A 26,092-nucleotide genomic window follows, 5' to 3' on the forward strand; every position below is an offset into this window, starting at 1 on the left:
AGTGGGGTAAGACCATGACCTCATAACATGTAGTGACCTCACAAAGGGATGTGACAGTCAGGTCAAGGGAGTCCATTGAGATGTTGCACAATGATGTGATAGTGGGTTGATGCTAGACTGCCATGATGTCACGTGATGATGTCCTAGCGACATGACACGCTAATGGCGGTGAATTCAAGGCAGCCAGGATGTCACATGATGTCATAGCAGCACAGCCTGTTGCAGGTGGGTTTGTACGAGGCCACTGTGATGTTAAATTATGATGTCATAATGATACAGTAATGACGTTTTGATGCAAGGGTGCTTTGATGACATGAGGGTGCGTTGTCATAAGGTCCCTATGACATCACAAGGGCACAAGAATAGGGGTGTCATGAAGCTGCTGTGATGTCATATGAGGGTGTCATAATGTCAGGAGAGGGTGGGTTGATGCGAGGCCCCTGATGTTACATGATGGCATCACAATGGCACATCAATGATAGGTTGCATGGGGCCACTGCAGTGTCATGATTATGTCACAATGGCACAGAAGAGTGGCTTGAGCAGGATGCTGTGATGTCACGCAATGACATCACCATGCATGCCAATGATGCATGGGGTGTCATCCTGTTACCATGGCGCCCACACCCCTCCTTCGAGGTCCATCAGTGGAGGGCCTAGCCTGGGGTTGTGTTGCTAAGTGGGAGGGGTCTAGTTGCCACCGGGGGCGTTGCTAGGGGCGGTTGCTAGGGCTGGGAGGAAGCACTTCCGGCGTTGGGGCCCGATGTGCCCCGGAAGCGCTTGCTGGGTGCGGGCTGCAGCTCAAAGATGGCGGCGGAGGAGCCTCTGCAGAAGCCGGAGCCGCTGGGGGGGGACACGGATGGTAATGGGGGGAGGGGCGGCCGGGGAGCCCCCCATAAGGCACTGCAGGGGGTGGGGCGGGACCCCCGGACCGAGACGGACCCCCGGACCGGCAATACCCGCAGCCAGAGACAAGGCCCTGCCACCCCCCGCGGGGAGGGACAAGGACCCCCGGAGCCCCCCGGCCGAATGCGGCCCTGCCCCAGTAACAGAGGGCGGGACAGGGTGGAGCGGGGACCCCTTTAGAGAGACAGGAGCCCCGGCTCTACCTCTCCCCCAGGCCTGCCTTCCCCTCCCCAGGGAAAGGTTCCTCCCCAAGGCCCAGGCCCCCCGACCGCAGAAACAAGGTTTGCCCCGAATCCAGGGCAGGCTTCTCTCCCCCAGAGCCCAGCCCCCTACAGGAAAATCCTTCCCTGCCCCCCAGATCCTGGCTTTGCTTCCCTCCCCTGCTAGCATCCCCCATAGGAAACTCCTTCCTTCCCCCCCAGAGTACCCCTTCCCAGGACTGGCTCCCCCAGACTCGCTCATCTGCCCACTTCACCTCCTCTTCCACAGGAACCACTTTCCCCCCTAACCTTCCCCCAAGGGACAGGACCCTCCTTCCCCCACAGGGAGCTCCTCCCCTCACCCCAAACCCCAGAGAAATGGTTTCTTCCCCAAATCCCAGACATGCTTTCCTCCCTATGGGAGAGGATTGTCCTACTCCAAATCACACACCTGCCTCCTCTTAGGAGTTGCACCCCACAGTTCTCACCACAGGAAACTCCTCCCCTTACCCTAAGTCTCACATGCCCACAGGATCTGCCTCCCCACATCCCCTGGGGTCATGATCCCCTTCTCCAGGAAAGGCCTCCCCTCACCCCAAATCTCAGACCGCTCCCCCAATGCACACAGGATCTGCCTCCTTCTCCATGTCTCCTGGAAGCTGTTCTCTGTCCCCAACCACAATCAGCAGGGATGGGAAACTCCCCCACCCCCCCAATACCTACTTGCCCTCCCTGCATAATCCCCAGGGAAAAGGTCACTCCCTTGTCTCCAACTCCCTCCTCTTCCAAGTATACAGGGTGTCCCTTGCACCCCAAAGACAGGACTCTCCATAAAGTGTCCTGAGGCCTAGTGCCCCCTCCGCTCCCAATATGCATCAACCCATTCTGCCTAGCTCCTGCAATGGTAGCAATCAGCCCAGCCCACCCCACCCACAGCATCCCCGGGAGCAGGATCCAGCCCCATCTGTGCCCTGAGGCCTAGAGATGTGGTTGCCCATGTGACACAGGATTCCCCAGTCTCGCTGCAATGCATGCTATAGCCTGCCCTGCCCTGCCCCGCTCCTCCATCAGCAGGGGCCCTGGAGACAGGTTCCTCCTCACCCTGGCAATGAGAATCCCCACCCCACTTGTTACACTTCAATATACATCCTGTATGCACCCCACCCCCTGCAGCACCTCTCTGAGAGATATGATCTCCATCTCCACCACCATCCCTATGGGGGACAGGATTCCCACCATCTGTTCCCTGAGGCCTACAGACCTGGCCCCCACACTCCGACCTATATACAGTCCATATCAACCCACCCCACACCGCGTCAGCAGGGTCTGTGCCCACCCCAGCATGACTTCTCTGTGAGGCAGGATTCCTCTCTGGGCCCCTGAGGACATTCCCTCCACTTGGTCGCATGTTTCTTGCTGTCATGTGGTGAGGATTAGGAAACCTGATGGGGGGGGGGAAGAACCTCCAAACCAAATCACCTGTTGCAAGGGAGTCCTAAAGCTCCCATCAGCAGGTCCTTCCCTTAACCTAGTTCCCAATACCCTCTGATTTACCTCCTCCCTCCTCGAAACCCAGCACCCCACATCCCCCCCCACTCCCATCAAGCATCCCAGATGATTTTGCTTAAAACTCTGCTTGGGCCATCCCTAACTGAGAGCAATAAATAATGTCTTAATTGTTTGTTTAAAGGTGGAGGGGGAACTGTTAGAAAAAGCGATGGCTCTGTATAACGAGGGGCATCCGGGGTGGCTTGGGGTGAAGAAAACAGACGCCCTCTCTCCCTACCCAGTAGCTTCCCAATCAGCTTTGCCCCCTTTAAGTGCAGTCCTTGCCCCCGGAGTATTACCGATAGACACAGTTTAAATTCTTGCAGAATAAAGGCTATTTTGGTTGAGATGTCCCCAATAGAGTCAGTACTGGTTCACATCAGCAAGAAAAGTACTGGACTCTGATCCAGATGGTTCTGTTGATAAAATAGGGCTGTGGTCCGGCTGTGTCTGCTCTGGGGAAGACTCTTGTTGTGGGGTATCCTGGTTCTTCTTCAGTGGGCTGAGGAAAATGGGGGCGTGTGCACCCCATGTGGTTCTTTCCACCTTGTGTTATGTGGCCTCTGCAGAGCAAGAGAGGGGATCTGTACTGCATTAGCAGGGATGCATGCCGTTGGGCTGGGAGTCAGACTTGGGGACTCCCGGCTGCCAGTGATGTATGCAATGGAACGAGCCCAAATTGCTTTCTCATCTTCCTGCAGAGCTGGCAAAGCTCGTCTCTGTCTTTGAACTAAGCCAGACAGCACTGAGAGGCTGACGGGTAGCAGTGATAAATAGGAGGCTGTTTACACCCGAAAGTTAGTCATCTTTGGGAGACTTGTTTGAGGTGAAGCTCAGGGTTTCAAGCCTTGCTCAAAATTATTATCCCTCGGTTTCCCAATCTGTAAAAGAGGGGTGACATCATGTTGCGGGATATAGAGGAGATTGTAGAGGGAGGATGGGAGAGCGGTTTCAATGGGCCAGATCCCCACCTGGTGTACATTGCCGTAGCTCTAGGGACTCACGCTGAGCTAGGGCCATTTACACAAGCTAAGGATCTGGCTCAATGAATTGATGTAATTTCAGCTATCGCACTATTGTGATTTATTATTCATAGATTTTCAGGCTAGGAGAAGGGATCATTTCCTTGAGGCCCAGGGGCTTGAATCGAATTTTGCCCTCGAATCCCCCTGCAATTTCTGTGATTTTTACAGTCCCGTTGTTTAGCCTGCCCAGATGAAGGCTCAGGGAGGATCTGTTTGTACTCCGTGAATGCACCAGGGGGGTTTGCACCAGGGAAGGAGAAGAACTACTGAAGCTAAAGGACAGTGTTGGCACAAGAGCAGATGGGGTAAACTGGCCAGGAATCGATGGAGGCTGGCAATGAGAAGGCTTCCGCCCATCAGTGGAGGTTCTGGAATAGCCTCCCCATAGGAGCAGTGGGGAGTAAACACCCCAACTAGTTTGAAGATGGAGCTGGATACGTTTCTGAGTCGGATGATGGGACGGGGCTGCCTGCACTAGCAGGTCCTGGAGGCCATGACCCAAGAGGTCCTTTCAGTCCTCTGTCCAGGAATAAATTATGCCAGAGTAAAGCACCTGTATACTGGGTATAACTGCATCCCACACTAGGGGTTGTGCTGCTCTAGCTATACCAGCCAGTGTAGTTAGTGATTCATAGAGTGCAAGATCCTCTAGTCTGAGCTGTATAGAACAGATCAGGTCATTTCACCCACTTCCTTCTGTATTTATCCCAATCGTTTATAGCTGACTCAAGCCTCTTCCAGAAAGGTCTCCAGTGTTAAGATGGAGAATCCACCACTTTGCTGGGGAGTTTGTGTCAATGCTTAATCCCCGGGGCTGTTAAAAATCGATGCCTTTAGTTAAAGCGACACAACTTTTGTGCGTCAACAAGACCCTCAAATCTTAGCTGCTAGTTGTGCCAAACTTTTGTGGACAGAAGCGTGGCCGTTTAGAAGCTGATGGTGTTGCCTTAATATCTGCAATGCATGTTGTAGCAAAAGCATAATGGATTCGCCTAATGGTATTTACAAACAATAGCTTCAGTTTCTGTCTGCTAAAGAGCTACTTGTGCCTGTAATGAGTTGAGCTTAAAAAGACAAATTCTGACCTCTGCAGAGGCCACTGGCTGGAGCTGCACACAGAGAGATGCATTGATTAGTTACAGCTACACTTCTTACTGAATAAGAAGAATATCTGTGTTACAGAAGGAATTTGTAAAGCAAGCCCTGTTTGGTGTCTCAGCTTCCGGGTCAGTGTTGGTTTCCTTGTGTTGGGGTTATTCCGTTTGCTCTACCTTCTCCCGGGAGAATATTTGCTGTCTGAACTCAAAAATTAACCCTTGAAGGGAAATGGCTCATTTTGGCAATATGATGCACAAATTGATCTCTGACCTAGATTGGGGACCCCATTGAGCTGGGCGCTGTGCAGGTTTCCCTGATCAGTACTGGGGGTGGAGGGCCCATTGGGCCGGGAGCTGTACAGGACCCCTCCAACCTCCCCTGACTGAGATCAGGGAACCCATCATGCTGGCCACTGCACAGACACCTAGCGAAAGAGAGTCCCCAGAGAGCTCATAGCCTAATAGCAGAGGAAGGCTCATTAGCCCATTTTGCAGAGGGGGAAGCTGGAGGCCCAGAGAGATGAAAGAACTCGCTCAAATGCTATGGCGGAGCCAGAAACTGAACCCACATCTCCTGAATCTCAGCCCAGGGACCTGACCCGAAGGACTAGCCTTCCCCCTCCAGCTGTGCGGATAGAGTTCTGTCTCGGGCAGCGTTAGCCATCCCAGCGTGGGGGAAAGGTGACGGGAGCAAAGGTCAATTGAGACTGAACCTTGGGGAACTCATCTTGATGGCAGGATGGTGACCCCTAAGGTGTGGGCGGTGACATTTGAGACTGGAGATCACGGGGGTCTGAACTGGCTGGGGTGCAGCTGGCATGGGATAAGCATCTCGTTCCATCTCTTCTTCTCTTCCAGGAGTTAACTGTCTGGCGTACGACGAAGCCATCATGGCTCAGCAGGATCGCATCCAGCAGGAGGTGAGGCTTCAGAGGGTCGTTGGGTGCAGGGGAAAGTAGTCTGCCAGATCTGAGAGGGGTCAGTGGGTGGATCTCGGAGGGGCCTTCGTGTCCTTGCTCTCCCTTCACAGTTTCTGGTAGTTTCACATTCCATCTCCAGCCTCTGGGATGTTGGGGTTTTGGTACCTGTCCGCTGCCCTCCCTATGCTAACCCCACAAATCTCACCCACAGGGGTTGCATATAGCCTCAGTCATGTTCCCCCTAACCTGCAGCTGCTCAGATGAGGGCAAATTGCTCCCACTGCTAACCTATGAGGACACAGCTGTCCTTCACCCCCAGCTCCATCCTTTGGCTCAGGAAACTGGGAGTATAGGTACGGGTGTCAGGACTCCTGGGGCCTGGGATCCATATCTAGGGGAGGGCAGTAGGGAGTGGTTGGGACTCCTGAGGTGGACTTAGGCTTGGTGGAGCGTGGGAATAGATGGGGCTGGGGGGTTGTCAGGGCCCTAGGGGCAGAGGGGGGAGGAAGAGATGGGGATGGGGGGGGGTCCCCTGGGGGCTAGAGGAGGTGTTATCAGGGCTCCTAGTCCAAGGGTGCTAGGCAGCATGGGTGCACTGTGTACTGGTGTGAGGGGCTCATGAGGGCTCATTGAAAATTTTCCATCAAAACGCTCTTCTGTAAAAAATCAGGTTTCTGACAGCAGAATTTCCGCAAAAAGCATCAGCTGCTTCTTCGAGTGATGGTTCCTATTGTAGTCCATTGAGGATTTTCGCACGCGTTGTGCGCCCAGAGGTCTTGAAAGTATTAGCGTCTGTTGATCTGCACAAGCACCCTTCCCTTGCCTCATGGTTTCGTCTGAGGCGACAAAGGGCAGGGCAGACTGACCGCGTTCCCAGTTCCTTCTCACCACCGCATGGTCCAAGTCAGAGCTACTAGTGTCCTCTCATCTCTGACACACTTGAAAATAAAAAGGATTTGAATTGTACATAGTTAATTTTATTCTTGTTTTTTTTAACTGTAGTTTAGCGTTTAGTAGTAGTTTTTAGGAGATAAGAGACTTTGGAGAATCTGTTACCACTCCCTCCCACCCAATCCAGCACCCACATCCGGGTTCTGGATTATGCCGAAGACTCCAGGGTTCAAGATCTGCGTCTCCTGCCCGTGTTCGTTCTCAGTCAGCGACGAGCACCAATGCTGCTCTGATCCTTGGGAGAAGCCCACATTTCATCCAGGTGCAGTATCTGTCTGTCCTTCCCAAGGCATACCCGGGAAGGCTGGGCTCTCTGCCTCAAAAAGCACATCATGGAGGTTGCCAAGAGGCCGCAATCGGATCCAGGGTGGGGAACCACCCCCGTACATCAGCCTGAGAAATCCAGGAGTGCACCTCCAACTGCAGAGATCGAGTCTGGTTATGCCGGTACCAGTACTATGGACCCCGTGCTGGAGCTTAGTTGGGAGGCAAGGAAGCATGCGCATAAGCATGGCAGTCAGTCTTCCTCCAGACCCAAGAAGGGCAATGCGCCTTCCACGAGTTCCAGCCACGGAGAAGTGGCACATTCCAAGTCTCACAAGCATGACAAGAAATCGCACAGACCAATGGATTCGCCGGTACCAAGCTGTGCACACCTTCCAAATCAGCCACCTCTAAGTCAACAGAACCATCAATTTCGAAACAGTCCTCTGCTCCAGCTCCAGTTCCAGGTGCGGAGCGCGTGCCATTAACACTGGGGAGGTTGGAGATAGCGCCTGGGCCTCATGAACTCTTTGCTCCAGAAGAAATGAGGTCTCCACACCTTCCTCTACAGCAGGTGTGGGCAAACTTTTTGGCCCAAGGGCCACATCGGGGTTGCACAACTGTATGGAGGGCCGGGTAGGGAAGGCTGTGCCTCCCCAAACAGCCTGGCCCCCGCCCCTTCCCACTTCCCGCCCCCTGACTGCCCCCCTCAGAGCCCCCAACCCATCCAACCCCCCCTGCTCCTTGTCCCCTGACCACCCCCTCCCGGGATCCCTGCCTCCTAGCCAACCCCCCTGCTCCCTGTTCCCTGACTGCCCTGACCCCTTTCCACACCCCCGCCACCTGACCGCCCCCCCCCCGGGACTCCCACCCCCTATCCAACCGCCCTCTGCTCCTCGTCCCCTGACCGCCCCCTCCTGGGACCCCCCCCGCCCCTAACTGCCCCCCAGGATCCCACCCCCCTGCTCCCTGTCCCCTGACTGCCCTCCTGACCCCATCCACATCCCCACCCCCTGACAGGCTCCCTGGGACTCCCACTCCCAACCCTCCCAGTTTCCCATCCCCTGACCGCCCCCCCAAAACCTCCACCCCATCCAACCGCACCTTCCTCCCTGACTGCCCCCCCAGGATCCCCCGCTTACCCAACCCCCCCCGTCCCCTTACCAGCAGCAGGAGCTCGCAGCCACAAGACCTGGCCAGAGCCAGCTGTGCTCCCCACGCTGCCCAGCGGGAGCGGCGGGCCAGAGCGCGGCTGGCGTGGCTGCGGGGGACGAGGGACAGCGGGGGAGGGGCCGGGGACTAGGCTCCCCGGCCAGGAGTTCAGGGGCTGGGCAGGACGGTCGGCCCGCGGGCCGTAGTTTGCCCACATCTGCTCTACAGTCTGAGCCTAGGGGGGGACGATCTCTAACCCAGGACTTATCGCAGTTGAGTCATGCTTCCACCCATTCCCCTATGGTTTATATGGTTCCACCACTTCCGACGTTACCGGCATTGGAACCAGGATCTGAGTTTTCCTCATTGGAGGATTTGGATGGAGTGCAGGGGCCACCCATCTCCTACCGTCGCTACGAGTATCTACCAGCTTAGTGGCAGTACCCTCCTCTACCCCAGCAGAGAAGCCACTGGTACCTCGCTCCGTGGGGCTCTCCGCAGCATCTGCTGGATCCATCCTGTTGGCCATACTGGGGACCCTGACCTCAATATCCACCTTCAGAGCCTTCCCATTCATCAAGAGAGGGTTCACCCCATCCCTGTTTGGGGCATACTCGAGTAGATGTTTGGAACTGGTTTTGGAGGGTGAGCCACTCAGTCTGGTACCACCAGAACAGGAACGATTTCCGTCATCTTCTCCAGACACAACAGTGACCTTGGTTCCCCCACCCCACCCCTAGATTACTTTCACCAGTCCCAGGACCTCCTACACAGATTCTTCATATATCACTGGAGGGAAGTATAGGACAAACAGCATCAGCTTCTGGACAGCCTTCAGGCCTCGGTACCAACATTCAGGTCTTGGTACTGACCAGGGTTGCTCTACCAATCAACGCTGCCATTCTTTAGCTGGCTCGTACCATTAGGCATACCCCAGACACTGGCGCTCCTACCCTCAAGGGGGCAGAAAAGGGGTACTACGTGCCAGCTAAGGGGTCTGAGTTTCTGTTCTCTCACCCCCACCCAATTCTCTCAGGATCCAAGTGGCAATTGAGCAGGCCAGGCAGCAGCACCCATGCGCCACCCTGGCGGACAAGGAGGGCAAGTGGTTGGACCTTCTGGATCGCAACTACAGTAAATTGGAGGACTTTACTTTCAGTTGAGAAAGTCATATTTGGCCAATAAGGCCTGGTAGTTCAAGATCTGAAATTGGAGGCTAGCCGATGAGAAGACCTTGCGACCCATAAAGTCCAGCCGGTTGCCTTCCTTTTCTGCCTGGTGGACATCTTTTTACCAGCTTGGAGTGCGACAACAATGGACAAGTGGGTCCTGGATGTCATTCAACATGGCTATAAGATTGAGTTAATGACACTACCTCACCCCCGCCCCAGCCCCTCCTCAGGGGCCACTCTCATGACATCATCCTCGCTCTAGAAGTCAACTCCCTACTGCAAAGGGGAGCAATAGTCCGGAGGAACGTGCTCTATCAGGGTGCGGGGTTCTATTCCACTTATTTTCTAATACCCAAGAAGAAGGACGGGTGGAGACCAATCCTGGACCTCCGACACCTCAGTTGCTTTATACGCAAACCAAAGTTCCGTATGGTCACCTTAGCAGCCATCATACCATCCGTAGAAAGAGGCATGTGTGTTATGGGTCTCGTTATGCAGGGCACCTATTTTTTGCATAGATGGGGAGATTCTCGATGTTCACAGTAGGCCCTGAAGACTTCCAATACGGAGTCCTACCGTTTGGACTCATCACTGCTCCACAGGTCTTCACCAAAATTTTCTGTGTCATAGCAGCCCACCACTGGCGTCATGAGGTCCTTATATTCCCCTGTCTTGACAACTGGCTGCTACCAGCGCGATCCAGGGACGAGGGTTGAGCCTCGACCTCCATGTTACTCGGACTACTTTCTTCCCTGGGGGTAAGCGTAAATGTTGAAAAATCAACTTTGGTTCCCACGCAATCCCTGCATTTCATAGGGGCCTCCATCGACTCAGTCTCAGCACAAGCCTACTTACAGCGGGACAGGTTCCAGACCCTGCAGGAACTCATCGTCCGAGTAGTCAACAGTCCTTCTGTTCTGTCAGGACTTGCCTATCCCTCCTTGGCAACATGGCAGCCTGCACATACGTCACTGCCTTCACTCACCTCCGACTTCGCTGACTTCAGCTGTGGCTCCAAAAAGTCTAGTCACCCACAGGATATACCACGGACTTTCTGCTGTCAGTGCCTCCCAAGGTGCTCTCCTCGTTCCAGTGGTGGACATACCCAAGACAGGTCTGCATCGGGATGCTGTTCCTCTCATCTTTGTCGGACATGACTATCATCACGGATGCATCACTCTCCGGATGGTGTGCCCACATGGGGGAGCATGTGGTGCAAGGGACCCAGACCCCTCGGGAATCCAGAATACACGTCAACATCCTGGCGCTTCGGGTGTTAAGGTGAGCGTGTCATGCATTTCTTCCATCTGTTCGCTTGCATTGTGTTCTCGTCATGTCTGACATCATCACCATTGTTTTATTACATCAACAAGCATGGGGGCACAAGGTCGACTACACTGTCTGCGGAAGCGGTTCGTCTATGGGATTGGTACATTGCCCACAAGATCCTGTTGTTGGCAGCCTATCTTCCAGGGGCTCAGAACATGATTGCATACTCTCTCAGCAGGACATTTGTGGCCGATCACGAATGGGAGCTTCACGACACTGTGGTCAACAACATTCAGACTGGAAAGGCATGTCGAGTGGGGTTCCACAGGAATCCGTTCTGGGTCCGGTTCTGTTCAATATCTTAATCAGTGATTTAGATAATGGCATAGAGCGTACACTTATAAAGTTTGCGGATGATACCAAGCTGGGAGGGGTTGCAAGTGCTTTGGAGGATAGGATTAAAATTCAAAATGATCTGGACAAACTGGAGAAAGGTCTGAAGTAAATACGATGTAATTCAGTAAGGACAAATGCAAAGTACACCTCTACCTCGATATAACGCTGTCCTCGGGAGCCAAAAAATCTTACTGCGTTATAGGTGAAACCGCGTTATATCAAACTTGCTTTGATCCGCCGGAGTGCGCGGCCCCGCCCCCCCGGAGTACTGCTTTACCGCGTTATATCCGAATTTGTGTTATATCGGGTCGCTTTATATTGGGGTATAGGTGTACTCCACTTTGGAAGGAACAATCAGTTGCACACCTACAAAATGGGAAATGGCTGCCTACAAAGAAGTACTGCAGAAAGGGATCTGGGGGTCATAGTGGATCACAAGTTAAACAGGAGTCAACAGTGTAACGCTGTTGCAAAAAAAGCAAACATCATTCTGGGATGTATTAGCAGGAGTGTTGTGAACAAGACACGAGAAGTAATTCTTCCTCTCTACTCTGCACTGATATTGCCTCAACTGGAGTATTGTGTCCAGTTCTGGGCACCACATTTCAGGAAGGATGGGGACAAATTGGAGAGAGTCCAGAGAAGAGTGACAAAAATGATTAAAGGTCTAGAAAACATGACCTATGAGGGAAGATCGAAAAAATTGGGTTGGTTTAGTCTGGAGAAGAGAAGACTGAGAGGGGACATAACGATTTTCAAGTACATAAAAGGTTGTTACAAGGAGGAGGGAGAAAAATTGTTCTCCTTAATCTCTGAGGCTTGGACAAGAAACAATGGGCTTTAATTGCAGCAAGGGTGGTTTAGGTTGGACATTCGGAAAAACTTCCTAACTGTCAGGATGGTTAAGCACCAGAATAAATTGCCTAGGGAGGTTGTGGAATCTCCCTCATTGGAGATTTTTAAGAGCAGATTAGACAAACACCTGTCAGGGATGGTCTAGATAATAGTTAGTCCTGCCTTGAGTGCAGGGGATTGGACTAGATGACCTCTCAAAGTCCCTTCTAGTCCTACGATTCTGTGATTTTCAGCCAATGGGGGATTCTGACCAGGGATCTCTTTGTCGTCCATGCCAACAGCAAGTGCACCACATACTGCTCCAGGAGATGGGGGGAGGCTTGGCGCCCATTCCCAGAGCGATGCCCTTGTCCTCCACTGGTCAGACCAGATCAATTACGTGTTTTTCCCTCTGACACTCCTGCCATGAATCCTCCATGTGATCAGGGAGAAGGCCATGGTTATTCTGATCGCCCGGTTCTGGCCATGCCAGTTCTGGTTTCCACAGCTGCTCCACATGTCAGCTCTTCCTCCACTTCTCCTGCCAGCTTTCCCAGAACAGCTTTCACAACGCGGCGGCAGGATCAGGCATCCCGATCTGCAGATGCTTCACCTCAGAGCTTAGTTTTTGAATGGGCATCTTCGCTAGAATGGGAATGTTTGTCAGCAGTACAAGACATCCCTTTGAGCAGCAGGAAGGAGTCCACGAGGCGTTCCTATCAGGCCAAGTGGAAGTGCTTTGCCTACTGGGTCCAAAAAGGGGTTTAGCCTCTGATGAAGTGGACATTCCCTTCTTCTGGACTACCTTTTGTCCGTGAAGACATTGGGACTTGCTCTCAATTCCGTTAAGATCCACATAGCAGTTGTCAGTGCCTTCCAACCTACCGTGGAAGGGCAGTCCATATGTATACATCCATTGACTGCCGGGTTTTGGAAGGGCCTCCTCAGAACCTTCCCACCCGTTCAACATATCACTCCCCAATGGGACCTCAACCTCGTTCGCTCAACATTAATGAAGTCGCCCTTCGAACCACTGGCTTCCTGCTCCCTGTCCCTTCTTTCCATGAAGGTTGTCTTCCTGGTAGCTATTCCTTCTGCGAGAAGGATAGGCGCACTGGGGCTATGATGGCAGAACCCCCTTTCACCACGTTCCATAAGGACAAAGTTTCCCTGTGCCTGCACCCCAAGTTTCTGCCAAAGGTTGTATCCTGCTTTCATCTCAGCCAGCCCATATGCTTACCTGCTTTCTTTCCGAAGCCACACGCCTCAGCGGAGGAGCAGTACCTGCACTCCCTCGACATTCACTGGGCTCCGGCCTTATACTTGCAGGGACGAGACCATTCCGGAAGTCCCCAGACTGTCGCAATAGCTGAAAGACTTATGGGGCAGGCGATCTCCACACAGTGGATTTCGGGGTACATAACTCTCTGTTATCAGGACTGCCTCCACTCCTTGGGGTGAGAGCCCATTCCACAAGAGCGCAAGCATTGACTGCGGTCGCCCTTCACAACGTACCACTTTCAGAAGTATGCAAGGCAGCCACGTGGCATCGGGGACAACATACCTTCTCTGTGCATTATGCCTTGGTACAAGATTCTCAGACGGATGCCTTGTTCTTCATGGCTGTCCTCTGTTCAGCTGTTCCACCCCCTTCCTCGCACCCTCTTCTGAATTAGGTACTGCTCGTTAATCACCCTCCATGGAATACAGTAGGGACCATCACTCAAAGAAGGGGAGGTTACTTACCTGTAACTGAGGGTTCTTCGAGAGGTGTGGTCCTGTAGCAGGGTGTAGCAGGGCCCCCTTTGCTCCTGCCTCTGCTGCGTTCACAAACCACTCAGAGACCCTGGGGCTCAGCAATCACCGGTGCAGTTTATTTACAGCATGTGCTCCCACCACCTTCCCACCACATACAGCTTGGGTTTCCAGCCTTACAGACTTCTCCACTTCTGCACCCAGGAGGGAAGGGCTACCGCTCTCCTTCCACTCTCTGGCTCCGCCTTTGCTTCCTTCCTCTGGGCCTGTATGTAGCCCCAGGCTAATTAGGCTGGCAGCTATTTCCCATTTGCCAATCAGGTGCAGGTTTCTCTAGCCAGCTCCAATTTACCTACCTTAATTGGAGCTGGTGTGACAGAGGGCTGGCTCAGGAGTTCCTGCCCAGCACCCTGTCACAGGTCCCTATCTGTATTCCACTTCCCACCCTCCTTCCCCTCTGCTGTGGACCTGTTCAATTTGTGGTGCAGAAGGAACTGGAGAGGCGGTTGGTCTGTCCCACCCTTTATCGTCTCGGGTGAAACCATGAGGTGCGAGGCAAGGGGGCACATGCGGACCAACAGAGACAACTACTTCCAAAATCTCTGGCTCCGGACGCGTGGCGCATGCGTAACCCTCAGTGGAATACAGATAGGGACCAAACATCTCCGAGAACCTCCAGTGACAGGTAAGTAACTTCCTCTTCCCTGGGAAAAATGTGGTGGGGTTTTTTTCTGTCAAAAAATCCCAACCTGAATGTCCGAAAACTGAAATGTTTTGATTCTGAAATGCTGCTGCAGTGCCTCATGGGAGTTGGAGTTCAGGTGCCTCGTGCTCTCATTCTTCTCTATGGCTGGGCTTTTCAGCTGGACTACATCTCCCATGATGTACCACGGCTGTCGCATTCTCTTGCATAGAGGGGGGACTGTGGGCCCTCATGGGAGGTATATGCCAACCAGGAAGTCTACCAAATTCACAGCCATGAAAAACGCAGCACGGACCGTGAAATCTGGTCGTCTCCTCCTCTCCTCCCCCCCCCCCCCCCTGAAATCAGGTCTTTCCCTATACTATACAGATTTTTACCCTATACTGTACAGATTTCACGGGGGAGACCAGTGTTTCTCAAATTGGGGGCCCTGACCCACAAGGGAGTGGCAGGGGGGTCACAAGATGATTTTGGAGGGGAAGGGGGGGAGACAGTAGTATTGCCAACCTTACTTCTGTGCTGCCTTCAGAGTTGGGTGGCCAGACAGCAGCATCTGTTGGCCGGGTGCCCAGCTCTGCAGGCAGCAGCGCAGAAGTAAGGGTGGCAATACCATACCATACCATGCCATCCTTCTGCGCTGCTGCTGGCAGCAGCTCTGCCTTCAGAGCTGGGCTCCCGGCCAGCAGCTGCCGCTCTCCTGTTGCCCAGCTTTGAAGGCAGTGCTGCGGGCAGCAGCAGTGCAGAAGTAAGGATAGCAGTACTGCAACCCTCCGCCCCCATAATAACCTTGTGACCCCCCCCCCCCCCACAACTCCTTTTTGTGTCAGGACCCCTACACTTACAACACCGTAAAATTTCAGACTTAAATAGCTGAAATCATGAAGTTAATGGACCGTAAATTTGGTAGGGTCCTAGCTATAGTGGAGAATAGGTGCATGAGCCACCTGAACTACAGTTCCCAAGAGGCACGGCAGTGGCTTGGCAAGACAGTGAAGGCAGTGCATTGGTAGATGTAGTTCAGCGGGGTCCCCTGGCCTATGGAGAGGAATGGGGGCATGAGGTAGCCAGACTACAGCTCCCAGGAGGGACTGCAGCCAGCTCCAGGTCTCCTGCTGTAGGCCCTGGGTGTCTGTTAGCTCAGGGTGCCTCCGTAGCGAGGTTGGGGAGCCATGGCCACCGCTTCCCTCCCGCTAGTGTCACGGCGCCTTCCGTTGTCCTTCCAGATCGCCGTCCAGAACCCCCTGGTGTCGGACAGACTGGAACTGTCAGTTCTGTACAAGGAATACGCGGAGGACGATCACATCTATCAACAGAAGATCAAGGTAGAGACCAGCTGGGCACTCCCAGCTCTAGGACCCTCCCCCGAAATCCCAGCCCCATGACTCCAGGCCCTTTCCTCCTTAGTCCCCCTGTCTGATCCCACCTAGGTCCCCTGCTCCTCCTGGCTCGCCCATCTCCTAATTGCAGGCCCCAGCCTGCCTCACCCTGACATCTAAATCCCAGACCTCTCTCCCTCCATAGTCCCCCAGCCTCCCCTCGAGCTCTCCCTCCCAGCCCCTCAATCTTGGCCTCTTTCCCCCCCCCCCACTCCTCAGCTTATTCTCACTAGGTTCACACACACCCCCTTGAAAATCCTGGCCTTCCCTGCCCACGCAGTCCCCCAGTCACCCCTCCTTGGTATTGTCCCTCAGACTCCCCTCTCTAAGTTGCCCACTCCCCCCCCCCCTGAATTCTGGGCCTCTCCCCCCCTCCTCCCCCCCCCCCCCCGCCCTGCCCCGCCCCGCCAGGCTTTAGCAGGAGCAGGAGGTGTAATAATGCTTAGTATTTATGTGGCACTGTCGGTCACTAACCTCCCGGCCCCTTTCCCTATGAGGGACTAATTGTGCCTCCCCCGGCTCTGCACAGGACCTGCTCAAAAAGTACTCGTACATCCGGAAGACGCGGCCCGATGGCAACTGCTTCTACCGGGCATTTGGCTTCTCGCATCTGGAGGCCCTACTGGAGGACAGCAAGGAGCTGCAACGGTAGGGTGGTGCCCTGTGGGAGACGGGAGTCTGCTCTCCTCTCTTTCCCCCCCCCCCGCCCCCGACAAGGGGGTCAGTGTGGTGGGAGGACAGTGGGAGACCATGGGGCCTAGCGAGGGGAGAGTGCCGGGCTAAGACTTGGGAGACCTGGGGTTTATTCCCAGCTCTGCTGCTGGCCTCCAGGGTGACCTTGGGCAAGTCCCTTCCCGCTCTGAGCCTCAGTGTCCCCATCTGTAAAATGGGGATGATGATACTGACAGCCTTTGTAAAGCTCTGTGAGATTGACAGTGAAAAGTGCCATATAAGAGCTAGGGGGGATTATTAGCCTGGCACGCACGGATCCCCGCTTCTATCCCAGAGGGCAGGCTGGGTGATTGGAAAGGCCACAGCGTGTGACTCCTGCCAAGTCAGAGCTCCGGCCGTGTGGCATCTTCCTCGACTTGAGGACACTCCTTAGACTGTAAGGATCCTTCCCCCTCCCCATCCACCCTTTTTGGGTTTGAAACAAATGCTGATTATTCATCTTAGTTACGGCACAGGGTCGGCACTCCTGGGTTCAGTTCCCAGTTCTTCGAGTGATGGTCCCTATGTGGATTCCAGACGTGGGTGTGCATGCGTGCCATGAGTTGGAGCCGGAACTGTTCATAGTAGGGTCCCTTGACCCACACGTGTGTCGTGTGTTGACTGCGTGGTGCATCCAAGGCTTTAGGAGCTGTGCGGGTCGACGCTGCTCCAGTTCCCTCTTACTGCCGCACGGCCAGAGTCGGAACCCCTGTTCCCCAGTGTTCATAGCTCGCTAAGAGAACTGCTCTCTGTTCATTGTATATAGTTTTTCTGTAGTTCTTAGAACTTAGTTGTCTGTTTGTTAGTTAACTGTTAGTTATTTAGGTTTCCGTTGGACTTTCTCACCTGCGGGGGCTTCTCCCTGGCCCGGGATTATGCCCTGGCGAGCCGGTTTTAAATACTGTGCTTTCTGCCCGCGCTCCTTCTCCGTGAGAGACAAGAACCAATGCTGTCTCTGCTGTCTTGTGAGACTCATATCTCCGCCCACTGCTCCATCTGTCGCTCGTTGCCACCTCGTACCTGGGAAACTAGAAAACTTTGCTTCCGCAAATTCCTTATGGAGGAGGCTGTGCGCCCACGTGCGCAATTGGATCAGGCGACCACAGATCCGATGCCTGGCACCGGTGGCCAGCACGACCCGGGGCCCTTCCTGCCTGGCACTGGTGGCACCGTTCCATCCGGCTAAAGCCTACTGTGCATACTAGAAGCACGCTCATGGGCATAAAGGCAGCTCCCCGACAGGGACCGCCTCCAAGCGCAGCGTTGCCTCTCCAAGCCATGCCAGGTTGGGTGAGAAGTCGCATACCAATTCAGACGCTCCTGCTCTGAGGAAGTATCGCACGGAGTACAAGTCCAGGCACCGCACCCCAACAGCGCCTCCGCCAGCCCCGGTGACTGATCCACCACCGTCATCTCCGGCTCCTTGTACTCCGCCAGGACCATCCAAACTCACACGCCCGGCCCAGCACACTCTGGGCTGTCTGTCTTCTCTTACGCCCACGGCTGAACTCATGCTGCTGTTTGCTGGCTCACCTCCATGCCCTGGTCCTTCAGGCACCTTTCATCTACCGTCTGCCACGGACGAGCCGCTCCTGCTGCTCCACCCCGCCTTTCTCCGCCGGACCTTTCGGACGAACTCTCGGATCACCCGGCCTTCACCCCCCTACACTGCTGGTACTGCTGGCTCTGACAGCCCCACCCTTACCGGACCCGTCTTTGGACTCTGAGTGGTCCTCAGAACTGGACACCACCTTCTCACCTGCCCGGTCATACAGACCAGAACACTGGCACCAACCATACCATCAGCTGTCCGCTCCGCCAGCTGATCCATGGTTCCGCTACCCATGGGCACTGCCAGTGCCTGGTGACCCCCATGCTTGGCCCTACTGGACTGCATGAAACCCCTACTGCGACCCTGGCGTGCCACCCTGCCTGCATCACCGCCCTTCTCCAGCGCCCACCGCTCCTCCCTCTGTGTACAAAAAGCCTCTGATTGTTTCCACGCCAGAAGCGCCATTGCCCCCTCCAGTCAATATGGGCACCTCTTCGTTCCCTGATGATGCTCCAATCACGTGCAGTACCAGGACTTGCTTCAACGCATATCTACAGCCCTCAACCTGCCTGTCGAAGATGTCCAGGATCCACAAAACCAATTATTGGACATCCTGCAACCCCCTGGCCCCTCCCGCACTGCCCTCCCTGTTCACAATGCCCACATGCAGCCAGCCCAAGCCGCTTGGCACACCCTGGCCTCTTGTGCCCCTACCCTGAAATGGGCAGAGCGCCGCTACTTCATGCCAGCGAAGGATGTGGACTTTCTTTTCACCCAGTCCCACCCTAATTCGCTGGTGGTACAAGCTGTGACCGAGCACGCACGCCAACAGCATTTCCGTTCCATGCCACCCGACCAGGCCGCCAAAAAGTTGGACCTGCTGGGCCGCAAGGTCTACTCCTCTGCAGGGCTCGAATTCCATATTGCGAGTTACCAAAGCAACCTGGCCAAATACGACTTCCTTTTGTACTCTAAGCTGGTGGACTTTCAGGCCTTCCTCCTCCCGGAAAAACAGCAGGACTTCCAACACCTTGTGGACGAGGACAGGCTGGTGGCTAAAGTAGCTCTCCAGGCCACGGTGGATGCCACCGACACCATGTCCTGCTCCCTGGCATCCGGGGTCGTCCCCTGCCGGGACTCCTGGCTCCAGTCCAGCGGCTTCCCGAAGGAGGTTCAGACCACCCTGGAGGACTTTCCCTTTGAGAACAATAAATTGTTCAGTGACAAGATGGAGGGGTCTTCGCATTCTCTCAAAGACTGTCACACCGGTCGCTGGGCCTCTGTACTCTGTCCTCCGCTCGCCGCCAGCAAGGGTCGTCCTTCTGACCCGTCCCCATGCCACAGACCAGCCTTACCCGCAGCGCCTGCCTGACTTTTCCCACTGTTGCCCATGTTCACAACGACCACGCTCCACCACTACAGCTACTTCTTCCACATCTACCTTTCCGCAATGTCCTCCCAAGCAACCCTTATGACTCCTTCCTCGAGACCTGTGAACCTTCCTCTACGCCTCCCACCACCCCGCCGGTGGATTTTTGGGGGTCGCCTCATCTCCTTTACTCACTACTGGGGCCAGATTAGCCTTCGCCCTATTCTGGACCTCCGGCTCTTGAACAAATTTATCTGCAGATTCCATTTCCAGATGGTCACCCTTCCCCTCATTTTCCCCTCCCTTCCCTGTGGAGCCTGGTTTGCGGCTCTCAATATGAAGGATGCCTACTTCCATACCCATTTCCACCCCACTCATCGCAAGTTCCTCCGAATCACGGTGGGCTGTTCCCACTATCAGTTCTGGGTCCTCCCCTTCAGTATCGCTACTGCCCCCCGCATGTTCACGAAGGTCTTCGCCCAGGCTCCCAGGGCGATGCCCTCCTCCTGTCCTGGATCACTGGCCTCCGCTATGCATTCCCGCCCATTCCCCTGCTCCCTCAAGTCCTGCGCGAGGTGCGGCACGACCGCACGACTCTTCTTCTTATTGCCCCCGCCTGGCCTCGCCAGTACTGGGACATGGATCTCCTACATCGCTCTGCTCGTCCTCTGATCTGTCTCCTGGATCTCCTTACGCAAGCGAACGGCCAACTGCGACATCCCAACCCAGGCCCTCTCCATCTCACGGCCTGCTATTTGGATGGGTTTGTGCATACACCATGCATGCTCCTCCCCAGTCCATGACATCCTTACCCATAGCCGATGCTCATCCACTTGAGCATGTTACCGAGCCAACGTTTTACCGACTGGGCGCAACACCGCCTGCATGCCATCTCCATTCCCATCGTCCTGGATTACCTCCTTTCTCTCTGTCAGGCCTCGCCCACTCCTCCATCCGCATCCACCTGGCCGCGCTTAGTGCCGTCCTTCCTTCTGTGGATGGGTTTTCCATCTTCACTCACCGGACTATCTCCCACTTCCTTCGCAGCCTTCTCAATGCCTTCCACGCCGTCCAGAAGCCTACTCCTTCCTGGGACCTTCACCTCCTGCTTTTTGCCCTCACCAAGCCGCCCTTTGAACCACTCGCCACCTGCTCCCTTGCCCGTCTTTCCATGAAGGTGATCTTTTTGATAGCTGTCACCTCCGCACAGTGCATTAGTGAACTGGAGGCCATGATGTCTTTCACTGTCTTCCACGAGGACAAGGTCTCCCTGTGCCTCCATCCCAAATTTCTCCCCAAGGTGGCCTTGCCATTCCACCTCAACTGGTGCGTACATCTCCCGACCTTCTACCCCAAACCACACGCCTTCCCTCGAGAACGTGTGCTCCACACTCTCAATGTTTGGCGGGCTTTGGCCTTTTATCTTCACAAATATCTCCATTCCTGGGATGCTTCTTGCTAGAATCTTACTGAATCTTCTGCTCCTTCTTGCAGAGGAAGTACTTCCAGAGTTCCAATGTGGCTTCAGACCATCACGAGGCACCACTGACATGATTTTCACAGCCAGGCAGATCCAGGAAAAATTTCAAGAACACCACCAGGAGTTGTATATGGCCGTTATCAATCTGACCAAAGCCTTCGACTCTGTCAACTGTGAGGCTCTGGAAAATTATGTCAAAGTTTGGCTGCCCAAGCAAATTTATCACCATTGTAAGACTCCTCCAAGACCAGGTGACTGCCTCCATCCTGTGCAGTTGCTCTACCTCTGAGCCCTTTGTCATCTGAACTGGCGTAAAACAAGGTTGTGTACCGGCATCCTCCCTTTTCTCCATTTTCTTAGCAGCTATGAAAACATTAACCCAAGACCATCTACCACAGGGCACTGGCATCCAATATCAGACTGACAGCAACCTCTTCAACCTTTCTCGTCTCCGTGCCAGAACTGAACTAATATCAGCAACAGTAGCCAAACTCCAGTATGCAGACGATTGTGCTGTAGTTGCACACTCAAAGGACGATCTGCAAACAGCCCTCAATTGCTTCTCTGAAGCTTATAAAAGCCTAGGGCTATCTCTGAATATTGGCAAAACAAAAGTTCTCCACCAGCCAGTCCCCGGTCAATCATCAGATCCAGCAAGGAAGATCCACATAGACAAAGAAGAACTGGAAAATGTAGAAAGCAACAGAGGGTCCTGTGGCACCTTTAAGACTAACAGAAGTATTGGGAGCATAAGCTTTCGTGGGTAAGAACCTCACTTCTTCAGATGCAAGATGCAAAGGCAAGGCTGGCCCAGTGAATTCTGTGCTGAATCTCAAAGTCTATGCATCTGAAGAAGTGAGGTTCTTACCCACGAAAGCTTATGCTCCCAATACTTCTGTTAGTCTTAAAGGTGCCACAGGACCCTCTGTTGCTTTTTACAGATTCAGACTAACACGGCTACCCCTCTGTTACTGGAAAATGTAGAATACTTTGCCTATCTTGGCAGCCATCTCTCAGAGAGGGCAGGCATAGACTTTGAGATTCAGCACAGAATTCACTGTGCCAGCCTTGCCTTTGGCAGACTTTCTTCTTGGGTGTTCAACAATCACCACACATACTAGTGTGCTGATGTTGTGATTGTTGAACACTCGTCAAGACTTTTAGTTTATAAAGTGGTGGTATTGCCAACTCTCCTCTACGAGACTTGGGTGACCTACAGAAAACACCTGGAGCACCAGCACTTTCTTCGGAAGATCCTCAACATAAAGTGCGAGGGTCATCGCACTAATGTCAGTGTCCTCACAGAGGCCAACATCTTCAGGGTTGAGGCCCTGATTATCCAGCACCAGCTGAGGTGGAGCAGGTACAGTGTGCCCATGCCTCATGTACGCTTACCAAAACAACTGCTGTATGCCCAACTCACCAAAGGAGAAAGGAAACGGTGAGGCCAAAAGAAATGCTTTAAAGACACCCTCAAGATAAACATCAAGAGATGTGGCATTGACACCACATACTGGGGGAGAGCAGCCCAGGATAGGGATAACTGGCAAAGACTTGTCAGAGAGGGAACGTCCACTTTTGAGGAAAATCGCCTTGCCCTGGTCGCAGAAAAATGCCAGAAAAGAAAGAAAGGAAAGACAACCGTCATGCAGCAATTGCGGCCCAACCCAGTCTTCCAACGCCACCTGTGACTCAAGGACCGGACTCCTCAGTCACCAAAGTACCCATGAAAAATAAAACCTGTGAAAGAGATCATCCTTGACCTCGAGGGATCGCCGACGACATTGAGCAGATGTTTTGAGAGAACTCTCCAGAATGATTCCAAGAGCTCTTTCTTGAGTGGTAACATTTAAATTAAATGTTAGATCCCTCATTTTATATGTATAGTTGGGATTATGTTTTCGAATTTGCATTACTTTGCATTTATCAACATTGAATTTCATCTGCCATTTTGTTGCCCAGTCACCCGGTTTTGTGAGATCCCTTTGTAGCTCTTCACAGTCTGCTTTGGACTTAACTATCTTGAGTAGTTTTGTATCGTCTGCAAATTTTGCCACTTCACTGTTTACCCCTTTTTCCAGATAATTTATGAATATGTTGAATAGGACTGGGCCCAGTACTTTTTGAGTCTTTGGCTAGCTGTTCTTCCAATTCTTTTTTGGCCTTCCTAATGATATTTTTACACTTCATTTGCCAGAGTTTATGCTCCTTTCTATTTTCCTCAGTAGGATTTAACTTCCACTTTTTAAAGGATGCCCATACTGACCCCGTCTCATCTCATCTCATCTCATGCAGGTTCAAGGAGATCTCTGCCAAAAGCAAGGAGGACCTGGTGTCCCAGGGCTTCACAGAGTTCACAATCGAGGATTTCCATAACACGGTGAGTGACATCCCCCCTCCCCTGTGGGTTGGGGGCAGATGCCATTAGATGGGATGTGATGGTCAGAGCAGATTGAGACTCATGAGACCTGAGTTTGATTCTTGGATTTCCTGCAGGCTGTCCGGGCGGCTTCATGTAAACCACTCTCCCCCCCCCCCCCCCCCAGTTAGGCCCTCAGTTTCCCTAAGCTGAGGACACCAGCTCAACTGCGTATGTGTGCCACTGTAACTGACCAGAGTCCAGCCTGTTTATTCTGACTCTTGGAGAGCTCGTGGCAGTGGGTTGGGCGGTGGAGCAAGGGGTCTGCCTCTGACACCCTCCCTCACGTGCCCCTCCAGTTCATGGACCTGATAGAGCAAGTGGAAAAGCAGATCACGGTCTCCGAGCTCCTGGCCTCCTTCAACGACCAGAGCACCTCCGACTATCTGGTGGTGTACCTGAGACTGCTGACCTCCGGCTACCTACAGCGCGAGAGCAAGTTCTTCGAGCACTTCATCGAGGGAGGCCGCAGCATCAAGGAGTTCTGCCAGCAGGTAGGGGCAGCTTGTGGGCCCATTGAGGGCAGCAGGTTCCAACCCTAGGGTTTGCCCTCCCCGCTGTCTCTAAATCCTGTGCCGACACCACACCGAGCACGAGGAATTTGAGGGTGGAGGATCCATGGCATGATTTTGCACTGGAGTGCCCCTGTCCCTCCCAAACTGTCTTGGAGTGGGAGCTACAGCCCAACGCCTCCCTGTGTCGAGGAGATCTCTGGGTAGCGAGGCCGAGGCCCAGCCGACTTGTGATCTGAGGAGGATTGGCGGGAGGTGCTAAAGCCCAGCTGACTCATGATCTCAGTAGCATCCACAGTTGGTTCCTGGGGCAGGGGACGGGACAGGACAGGGCAGGACCAGCCTGCCCTGCCCTTGGGAGAGGAGTTGAGATCCAATACATGTGTGATCTGAGTAGGATTCACAGCTTGTTCCCTGGAGGGAACGGAAGGGTGTCCCCTGTGCATTGAGAGAGGTCACTGAGACCAAGCTGACTTGTGATCTCAGTTGGATCCCTAGGTAATTCCCCTGGCGGGAATCCCCTGTGTGGCGGAAGGGGGTGCGGAGCCCAGGCCAACTGGCATCTCGATAGGTAGCTGGAGGCGGGGAGAGCTTGGCGACAAAACAAACTTGTGATCTGCCTAGGAGCCATAGGAGGAGGAGGGGAGGTCTGTCGAGCCCCACCTGAGGCAGGATGTTGGTAGCATCTGTAGGCAAGTCCCCAGGTAGGGCGGTGCGGGCTCCCTAACCCTCTGTCTCCCACTCGATCCCTTCCAGGAGGTGGAACCCATGTGCAAAGAGAGCGACCACATCCACATCATCGCCCTGGCTCAGGCCCTGAACGTGTCTATCCTGGTGGAGTACATGGACCGGGGCGAGGGTGGAGGCACTAACCCCCATGTCTTCCCAGAGGGCTCGGAGCCCAAGGTGTATCTACTGTACAGACCGGGACACTACGACATCCTGTATAAATAGGTGCCGTCCAGCTGCCTCCGCTCCCTCCCCCCAGGCGTCCCGTGGCCCCTCCCTCCCCACACCGGCAGTCTCTGTGGTTGTAAATGGTAATCTCGCGCGCTGCTCTCTCTCTTTGTTTTCTGTTGTTACACTCGCCCTGCTGTGTTTTATTAAAGGGGATGCTGGTGAATGGAGCCTGCTTGTCTGGTGGATTTGTTCAGGTTGCAAGGGGGCAGTTAGCTGTTGTCCCCTGGCCTGTCTATACCCACCCACCTTGGATTAGAGCACACCATTGGGCCTGTCCAGGCCAGTGCCCCCCTTCCCCCCGACCCTGCCTGTGGTTCCATGTAGTGTCCATCATGAGCAGGGACGGTACCTGAGAAGGCTGCTGTGGGACCTCGGCAGGGTGCACCCCTGAACGTAGCTGTGGCTGCTGTTCACCCCCCTCCTCTGTGAACACAGCCTGGGTGGTTTTTCCTCTCGTCTGATATCTTGTGGCCGTGAGCCCCAGAGGCTGAGAAGTAAGGTGGTGTTGCATCTGAAAAGAACACCTGAAAGAACTGTCTTGAGGTTGCAAAGTGGTGTGCTTGGAAGTTAGGAAACACCTGCCTGTGCTATTGTTGTCTTCATCCTCCTGGGTGGGTGAGTGCCTGAAGGGAGCCTGCTGGATGGGTAGCGATTCAGTATTTGTTTCTTTTTGTCCTCCTCGAGCCCTGGCCCTCTGTGGTGTTTGCTGCCCTGCCCCAGAGGCAGAATTCTGAAGAAGTTCTGTGTCCTCCAATGCAGGAAGCACCCTGTGTGGTGGTGGTGTGTGTTTGGAGAGATGGGTCAGCTCCTGCTAGGGGTCCAGAGTATCAAGTTGTGCCTGCCTCTGGAAAGTCAGGTAGAGGCAGAGATGGAGCCTCCGTTGACTGCATGAGCCAGAACAGGTTCCTTCTGTGGAGAAACTGCTATGGAGGTGGTCATGTCAGTACACTGCCTCGATTTGAATTGCCCCAGTGGAAAGCACTGATTGGAATCAGTGTTTCAAGGTGGACTTCATTTATTAAAGAAGACAGCCTTAGCATGGGTCAATTTACAACTCAGCAGAGGTGGTACAGTCAGGGGCTAGGCTATCCCGAGAGTTATTACAGGGCCTGCTATTGTCTTAATTTCGCATGGTATGTTAGAAAACAGCAAAGGCTCCTTTGCTCAGGGAAATGCACCAAGGCCTTAAGACAGGCCCAGCTGAGAGATGAAGCTTGTCCTCAAGGTGTTGGAGTAAGGCTCCTGCAGAGTTAGTTCCACGTGTTGTCCTTTCAATAAGGATTGCGTTGATTTGTCGGTCCAGGGGTGGGGGCCGAACACCTTGCTGCTGCCCCTGATGGATTCTAGCAAGAGTTGGCTTTCCCACGGTTGAGCCCTGCCTCCTGCCAACAGGTGGAGGCTCTACCCCAATACTGCACACCGGTGAGAGAGCCCCTCTAACAAACAGTCACTGCTTTGTCAATAAATGAATAAAGAACCTTGTGGTGGTTAAGTTGAGGTGCCACTGTAGCAATCCATGGC

General features: G+C 53.9%; 1 protein-coding gene across 2 annotated transcripts; it reads left to right on the forward strand.

Annotated features, from left to right (window-relative positions):
* Positions 1 to 778: 778 nt before the first annotated feature.
* Positions 779 to 24,738, forward strand: OTUB1 (OTU deubiquitinase, ubiquitin aldehyde binding 1). Of its 2 annotated transcripts, none has more exons than XM_065407965.1 (7): positions 779 to 862; positions 5,635 to 5,696; positions 15,416 to 15,514; positions 16,098 to 16,216; positions 22,976 to 23,060; positions 23,399 to 23,593; positions 24,368 to 24,738. In XM_065407965.1, the coding sequence occupies exons 1-7, from the start codon at positions 808 to 810 to the stop codon at positions 24,563 to 24,565; spliced, it is 813 nt and encodes a 270-aa protein (XP_065264037.1). In that variant the 5' UTR covers positions 779 to 807; the 3' UTR covers positions 24,566 to 24,738. The 2 variants fall into 2 exon arrangements, with proteins under 2 accessions (XP_065264037.1, XP_065264038.1); XM_065407966.1 differs by lacking the exon at positions 779 to 862 and adding an exon at positions 4,833 to 4,905.
* The last annotated feature ends 1,354 nt before the right edge of the window (positions 24,739 to 26,092 follow it).

This window comes from Emys orbicularis, chromosome 7 (assembly GCF_028017835.1).
Source record: "Emys orbicularis isolate rEmyOrb1 chromosome 7, rEmyOrb1.hap1, whole genome shotgun sequence".
Taxonomy (NCBI): domain Eukaryota; kingdom Metazoa; phylum Chordata; order Testudines; family Emydidae; genus Emys; species Emys orbicularis.

Bases quoted from the DNA above. Each gene is read 5' to 3' on its own strand.
- OTUB1 (XM_065407965.1), top strand. From the start codon at position 808: ATGGCGGCGGAGGAGCCTCTGCAGAAGCCGGAGCCGCTGGGGGGGGAC. The intron at 15,515-16,097 runs GTAGAGACCAGC...GGCTCTGCACAG, and splicing joins TCTATCAACAGAAGATCAAG to GACCTGCTCAAAAAGTACTC. The intron at 23,061-23,398 runs GTGAGTGACATC...GTGCCCCTCCAG, and splicing joins TCGAGGATTTCCATAACACG to TTCATGGACCTGATAGAGCA.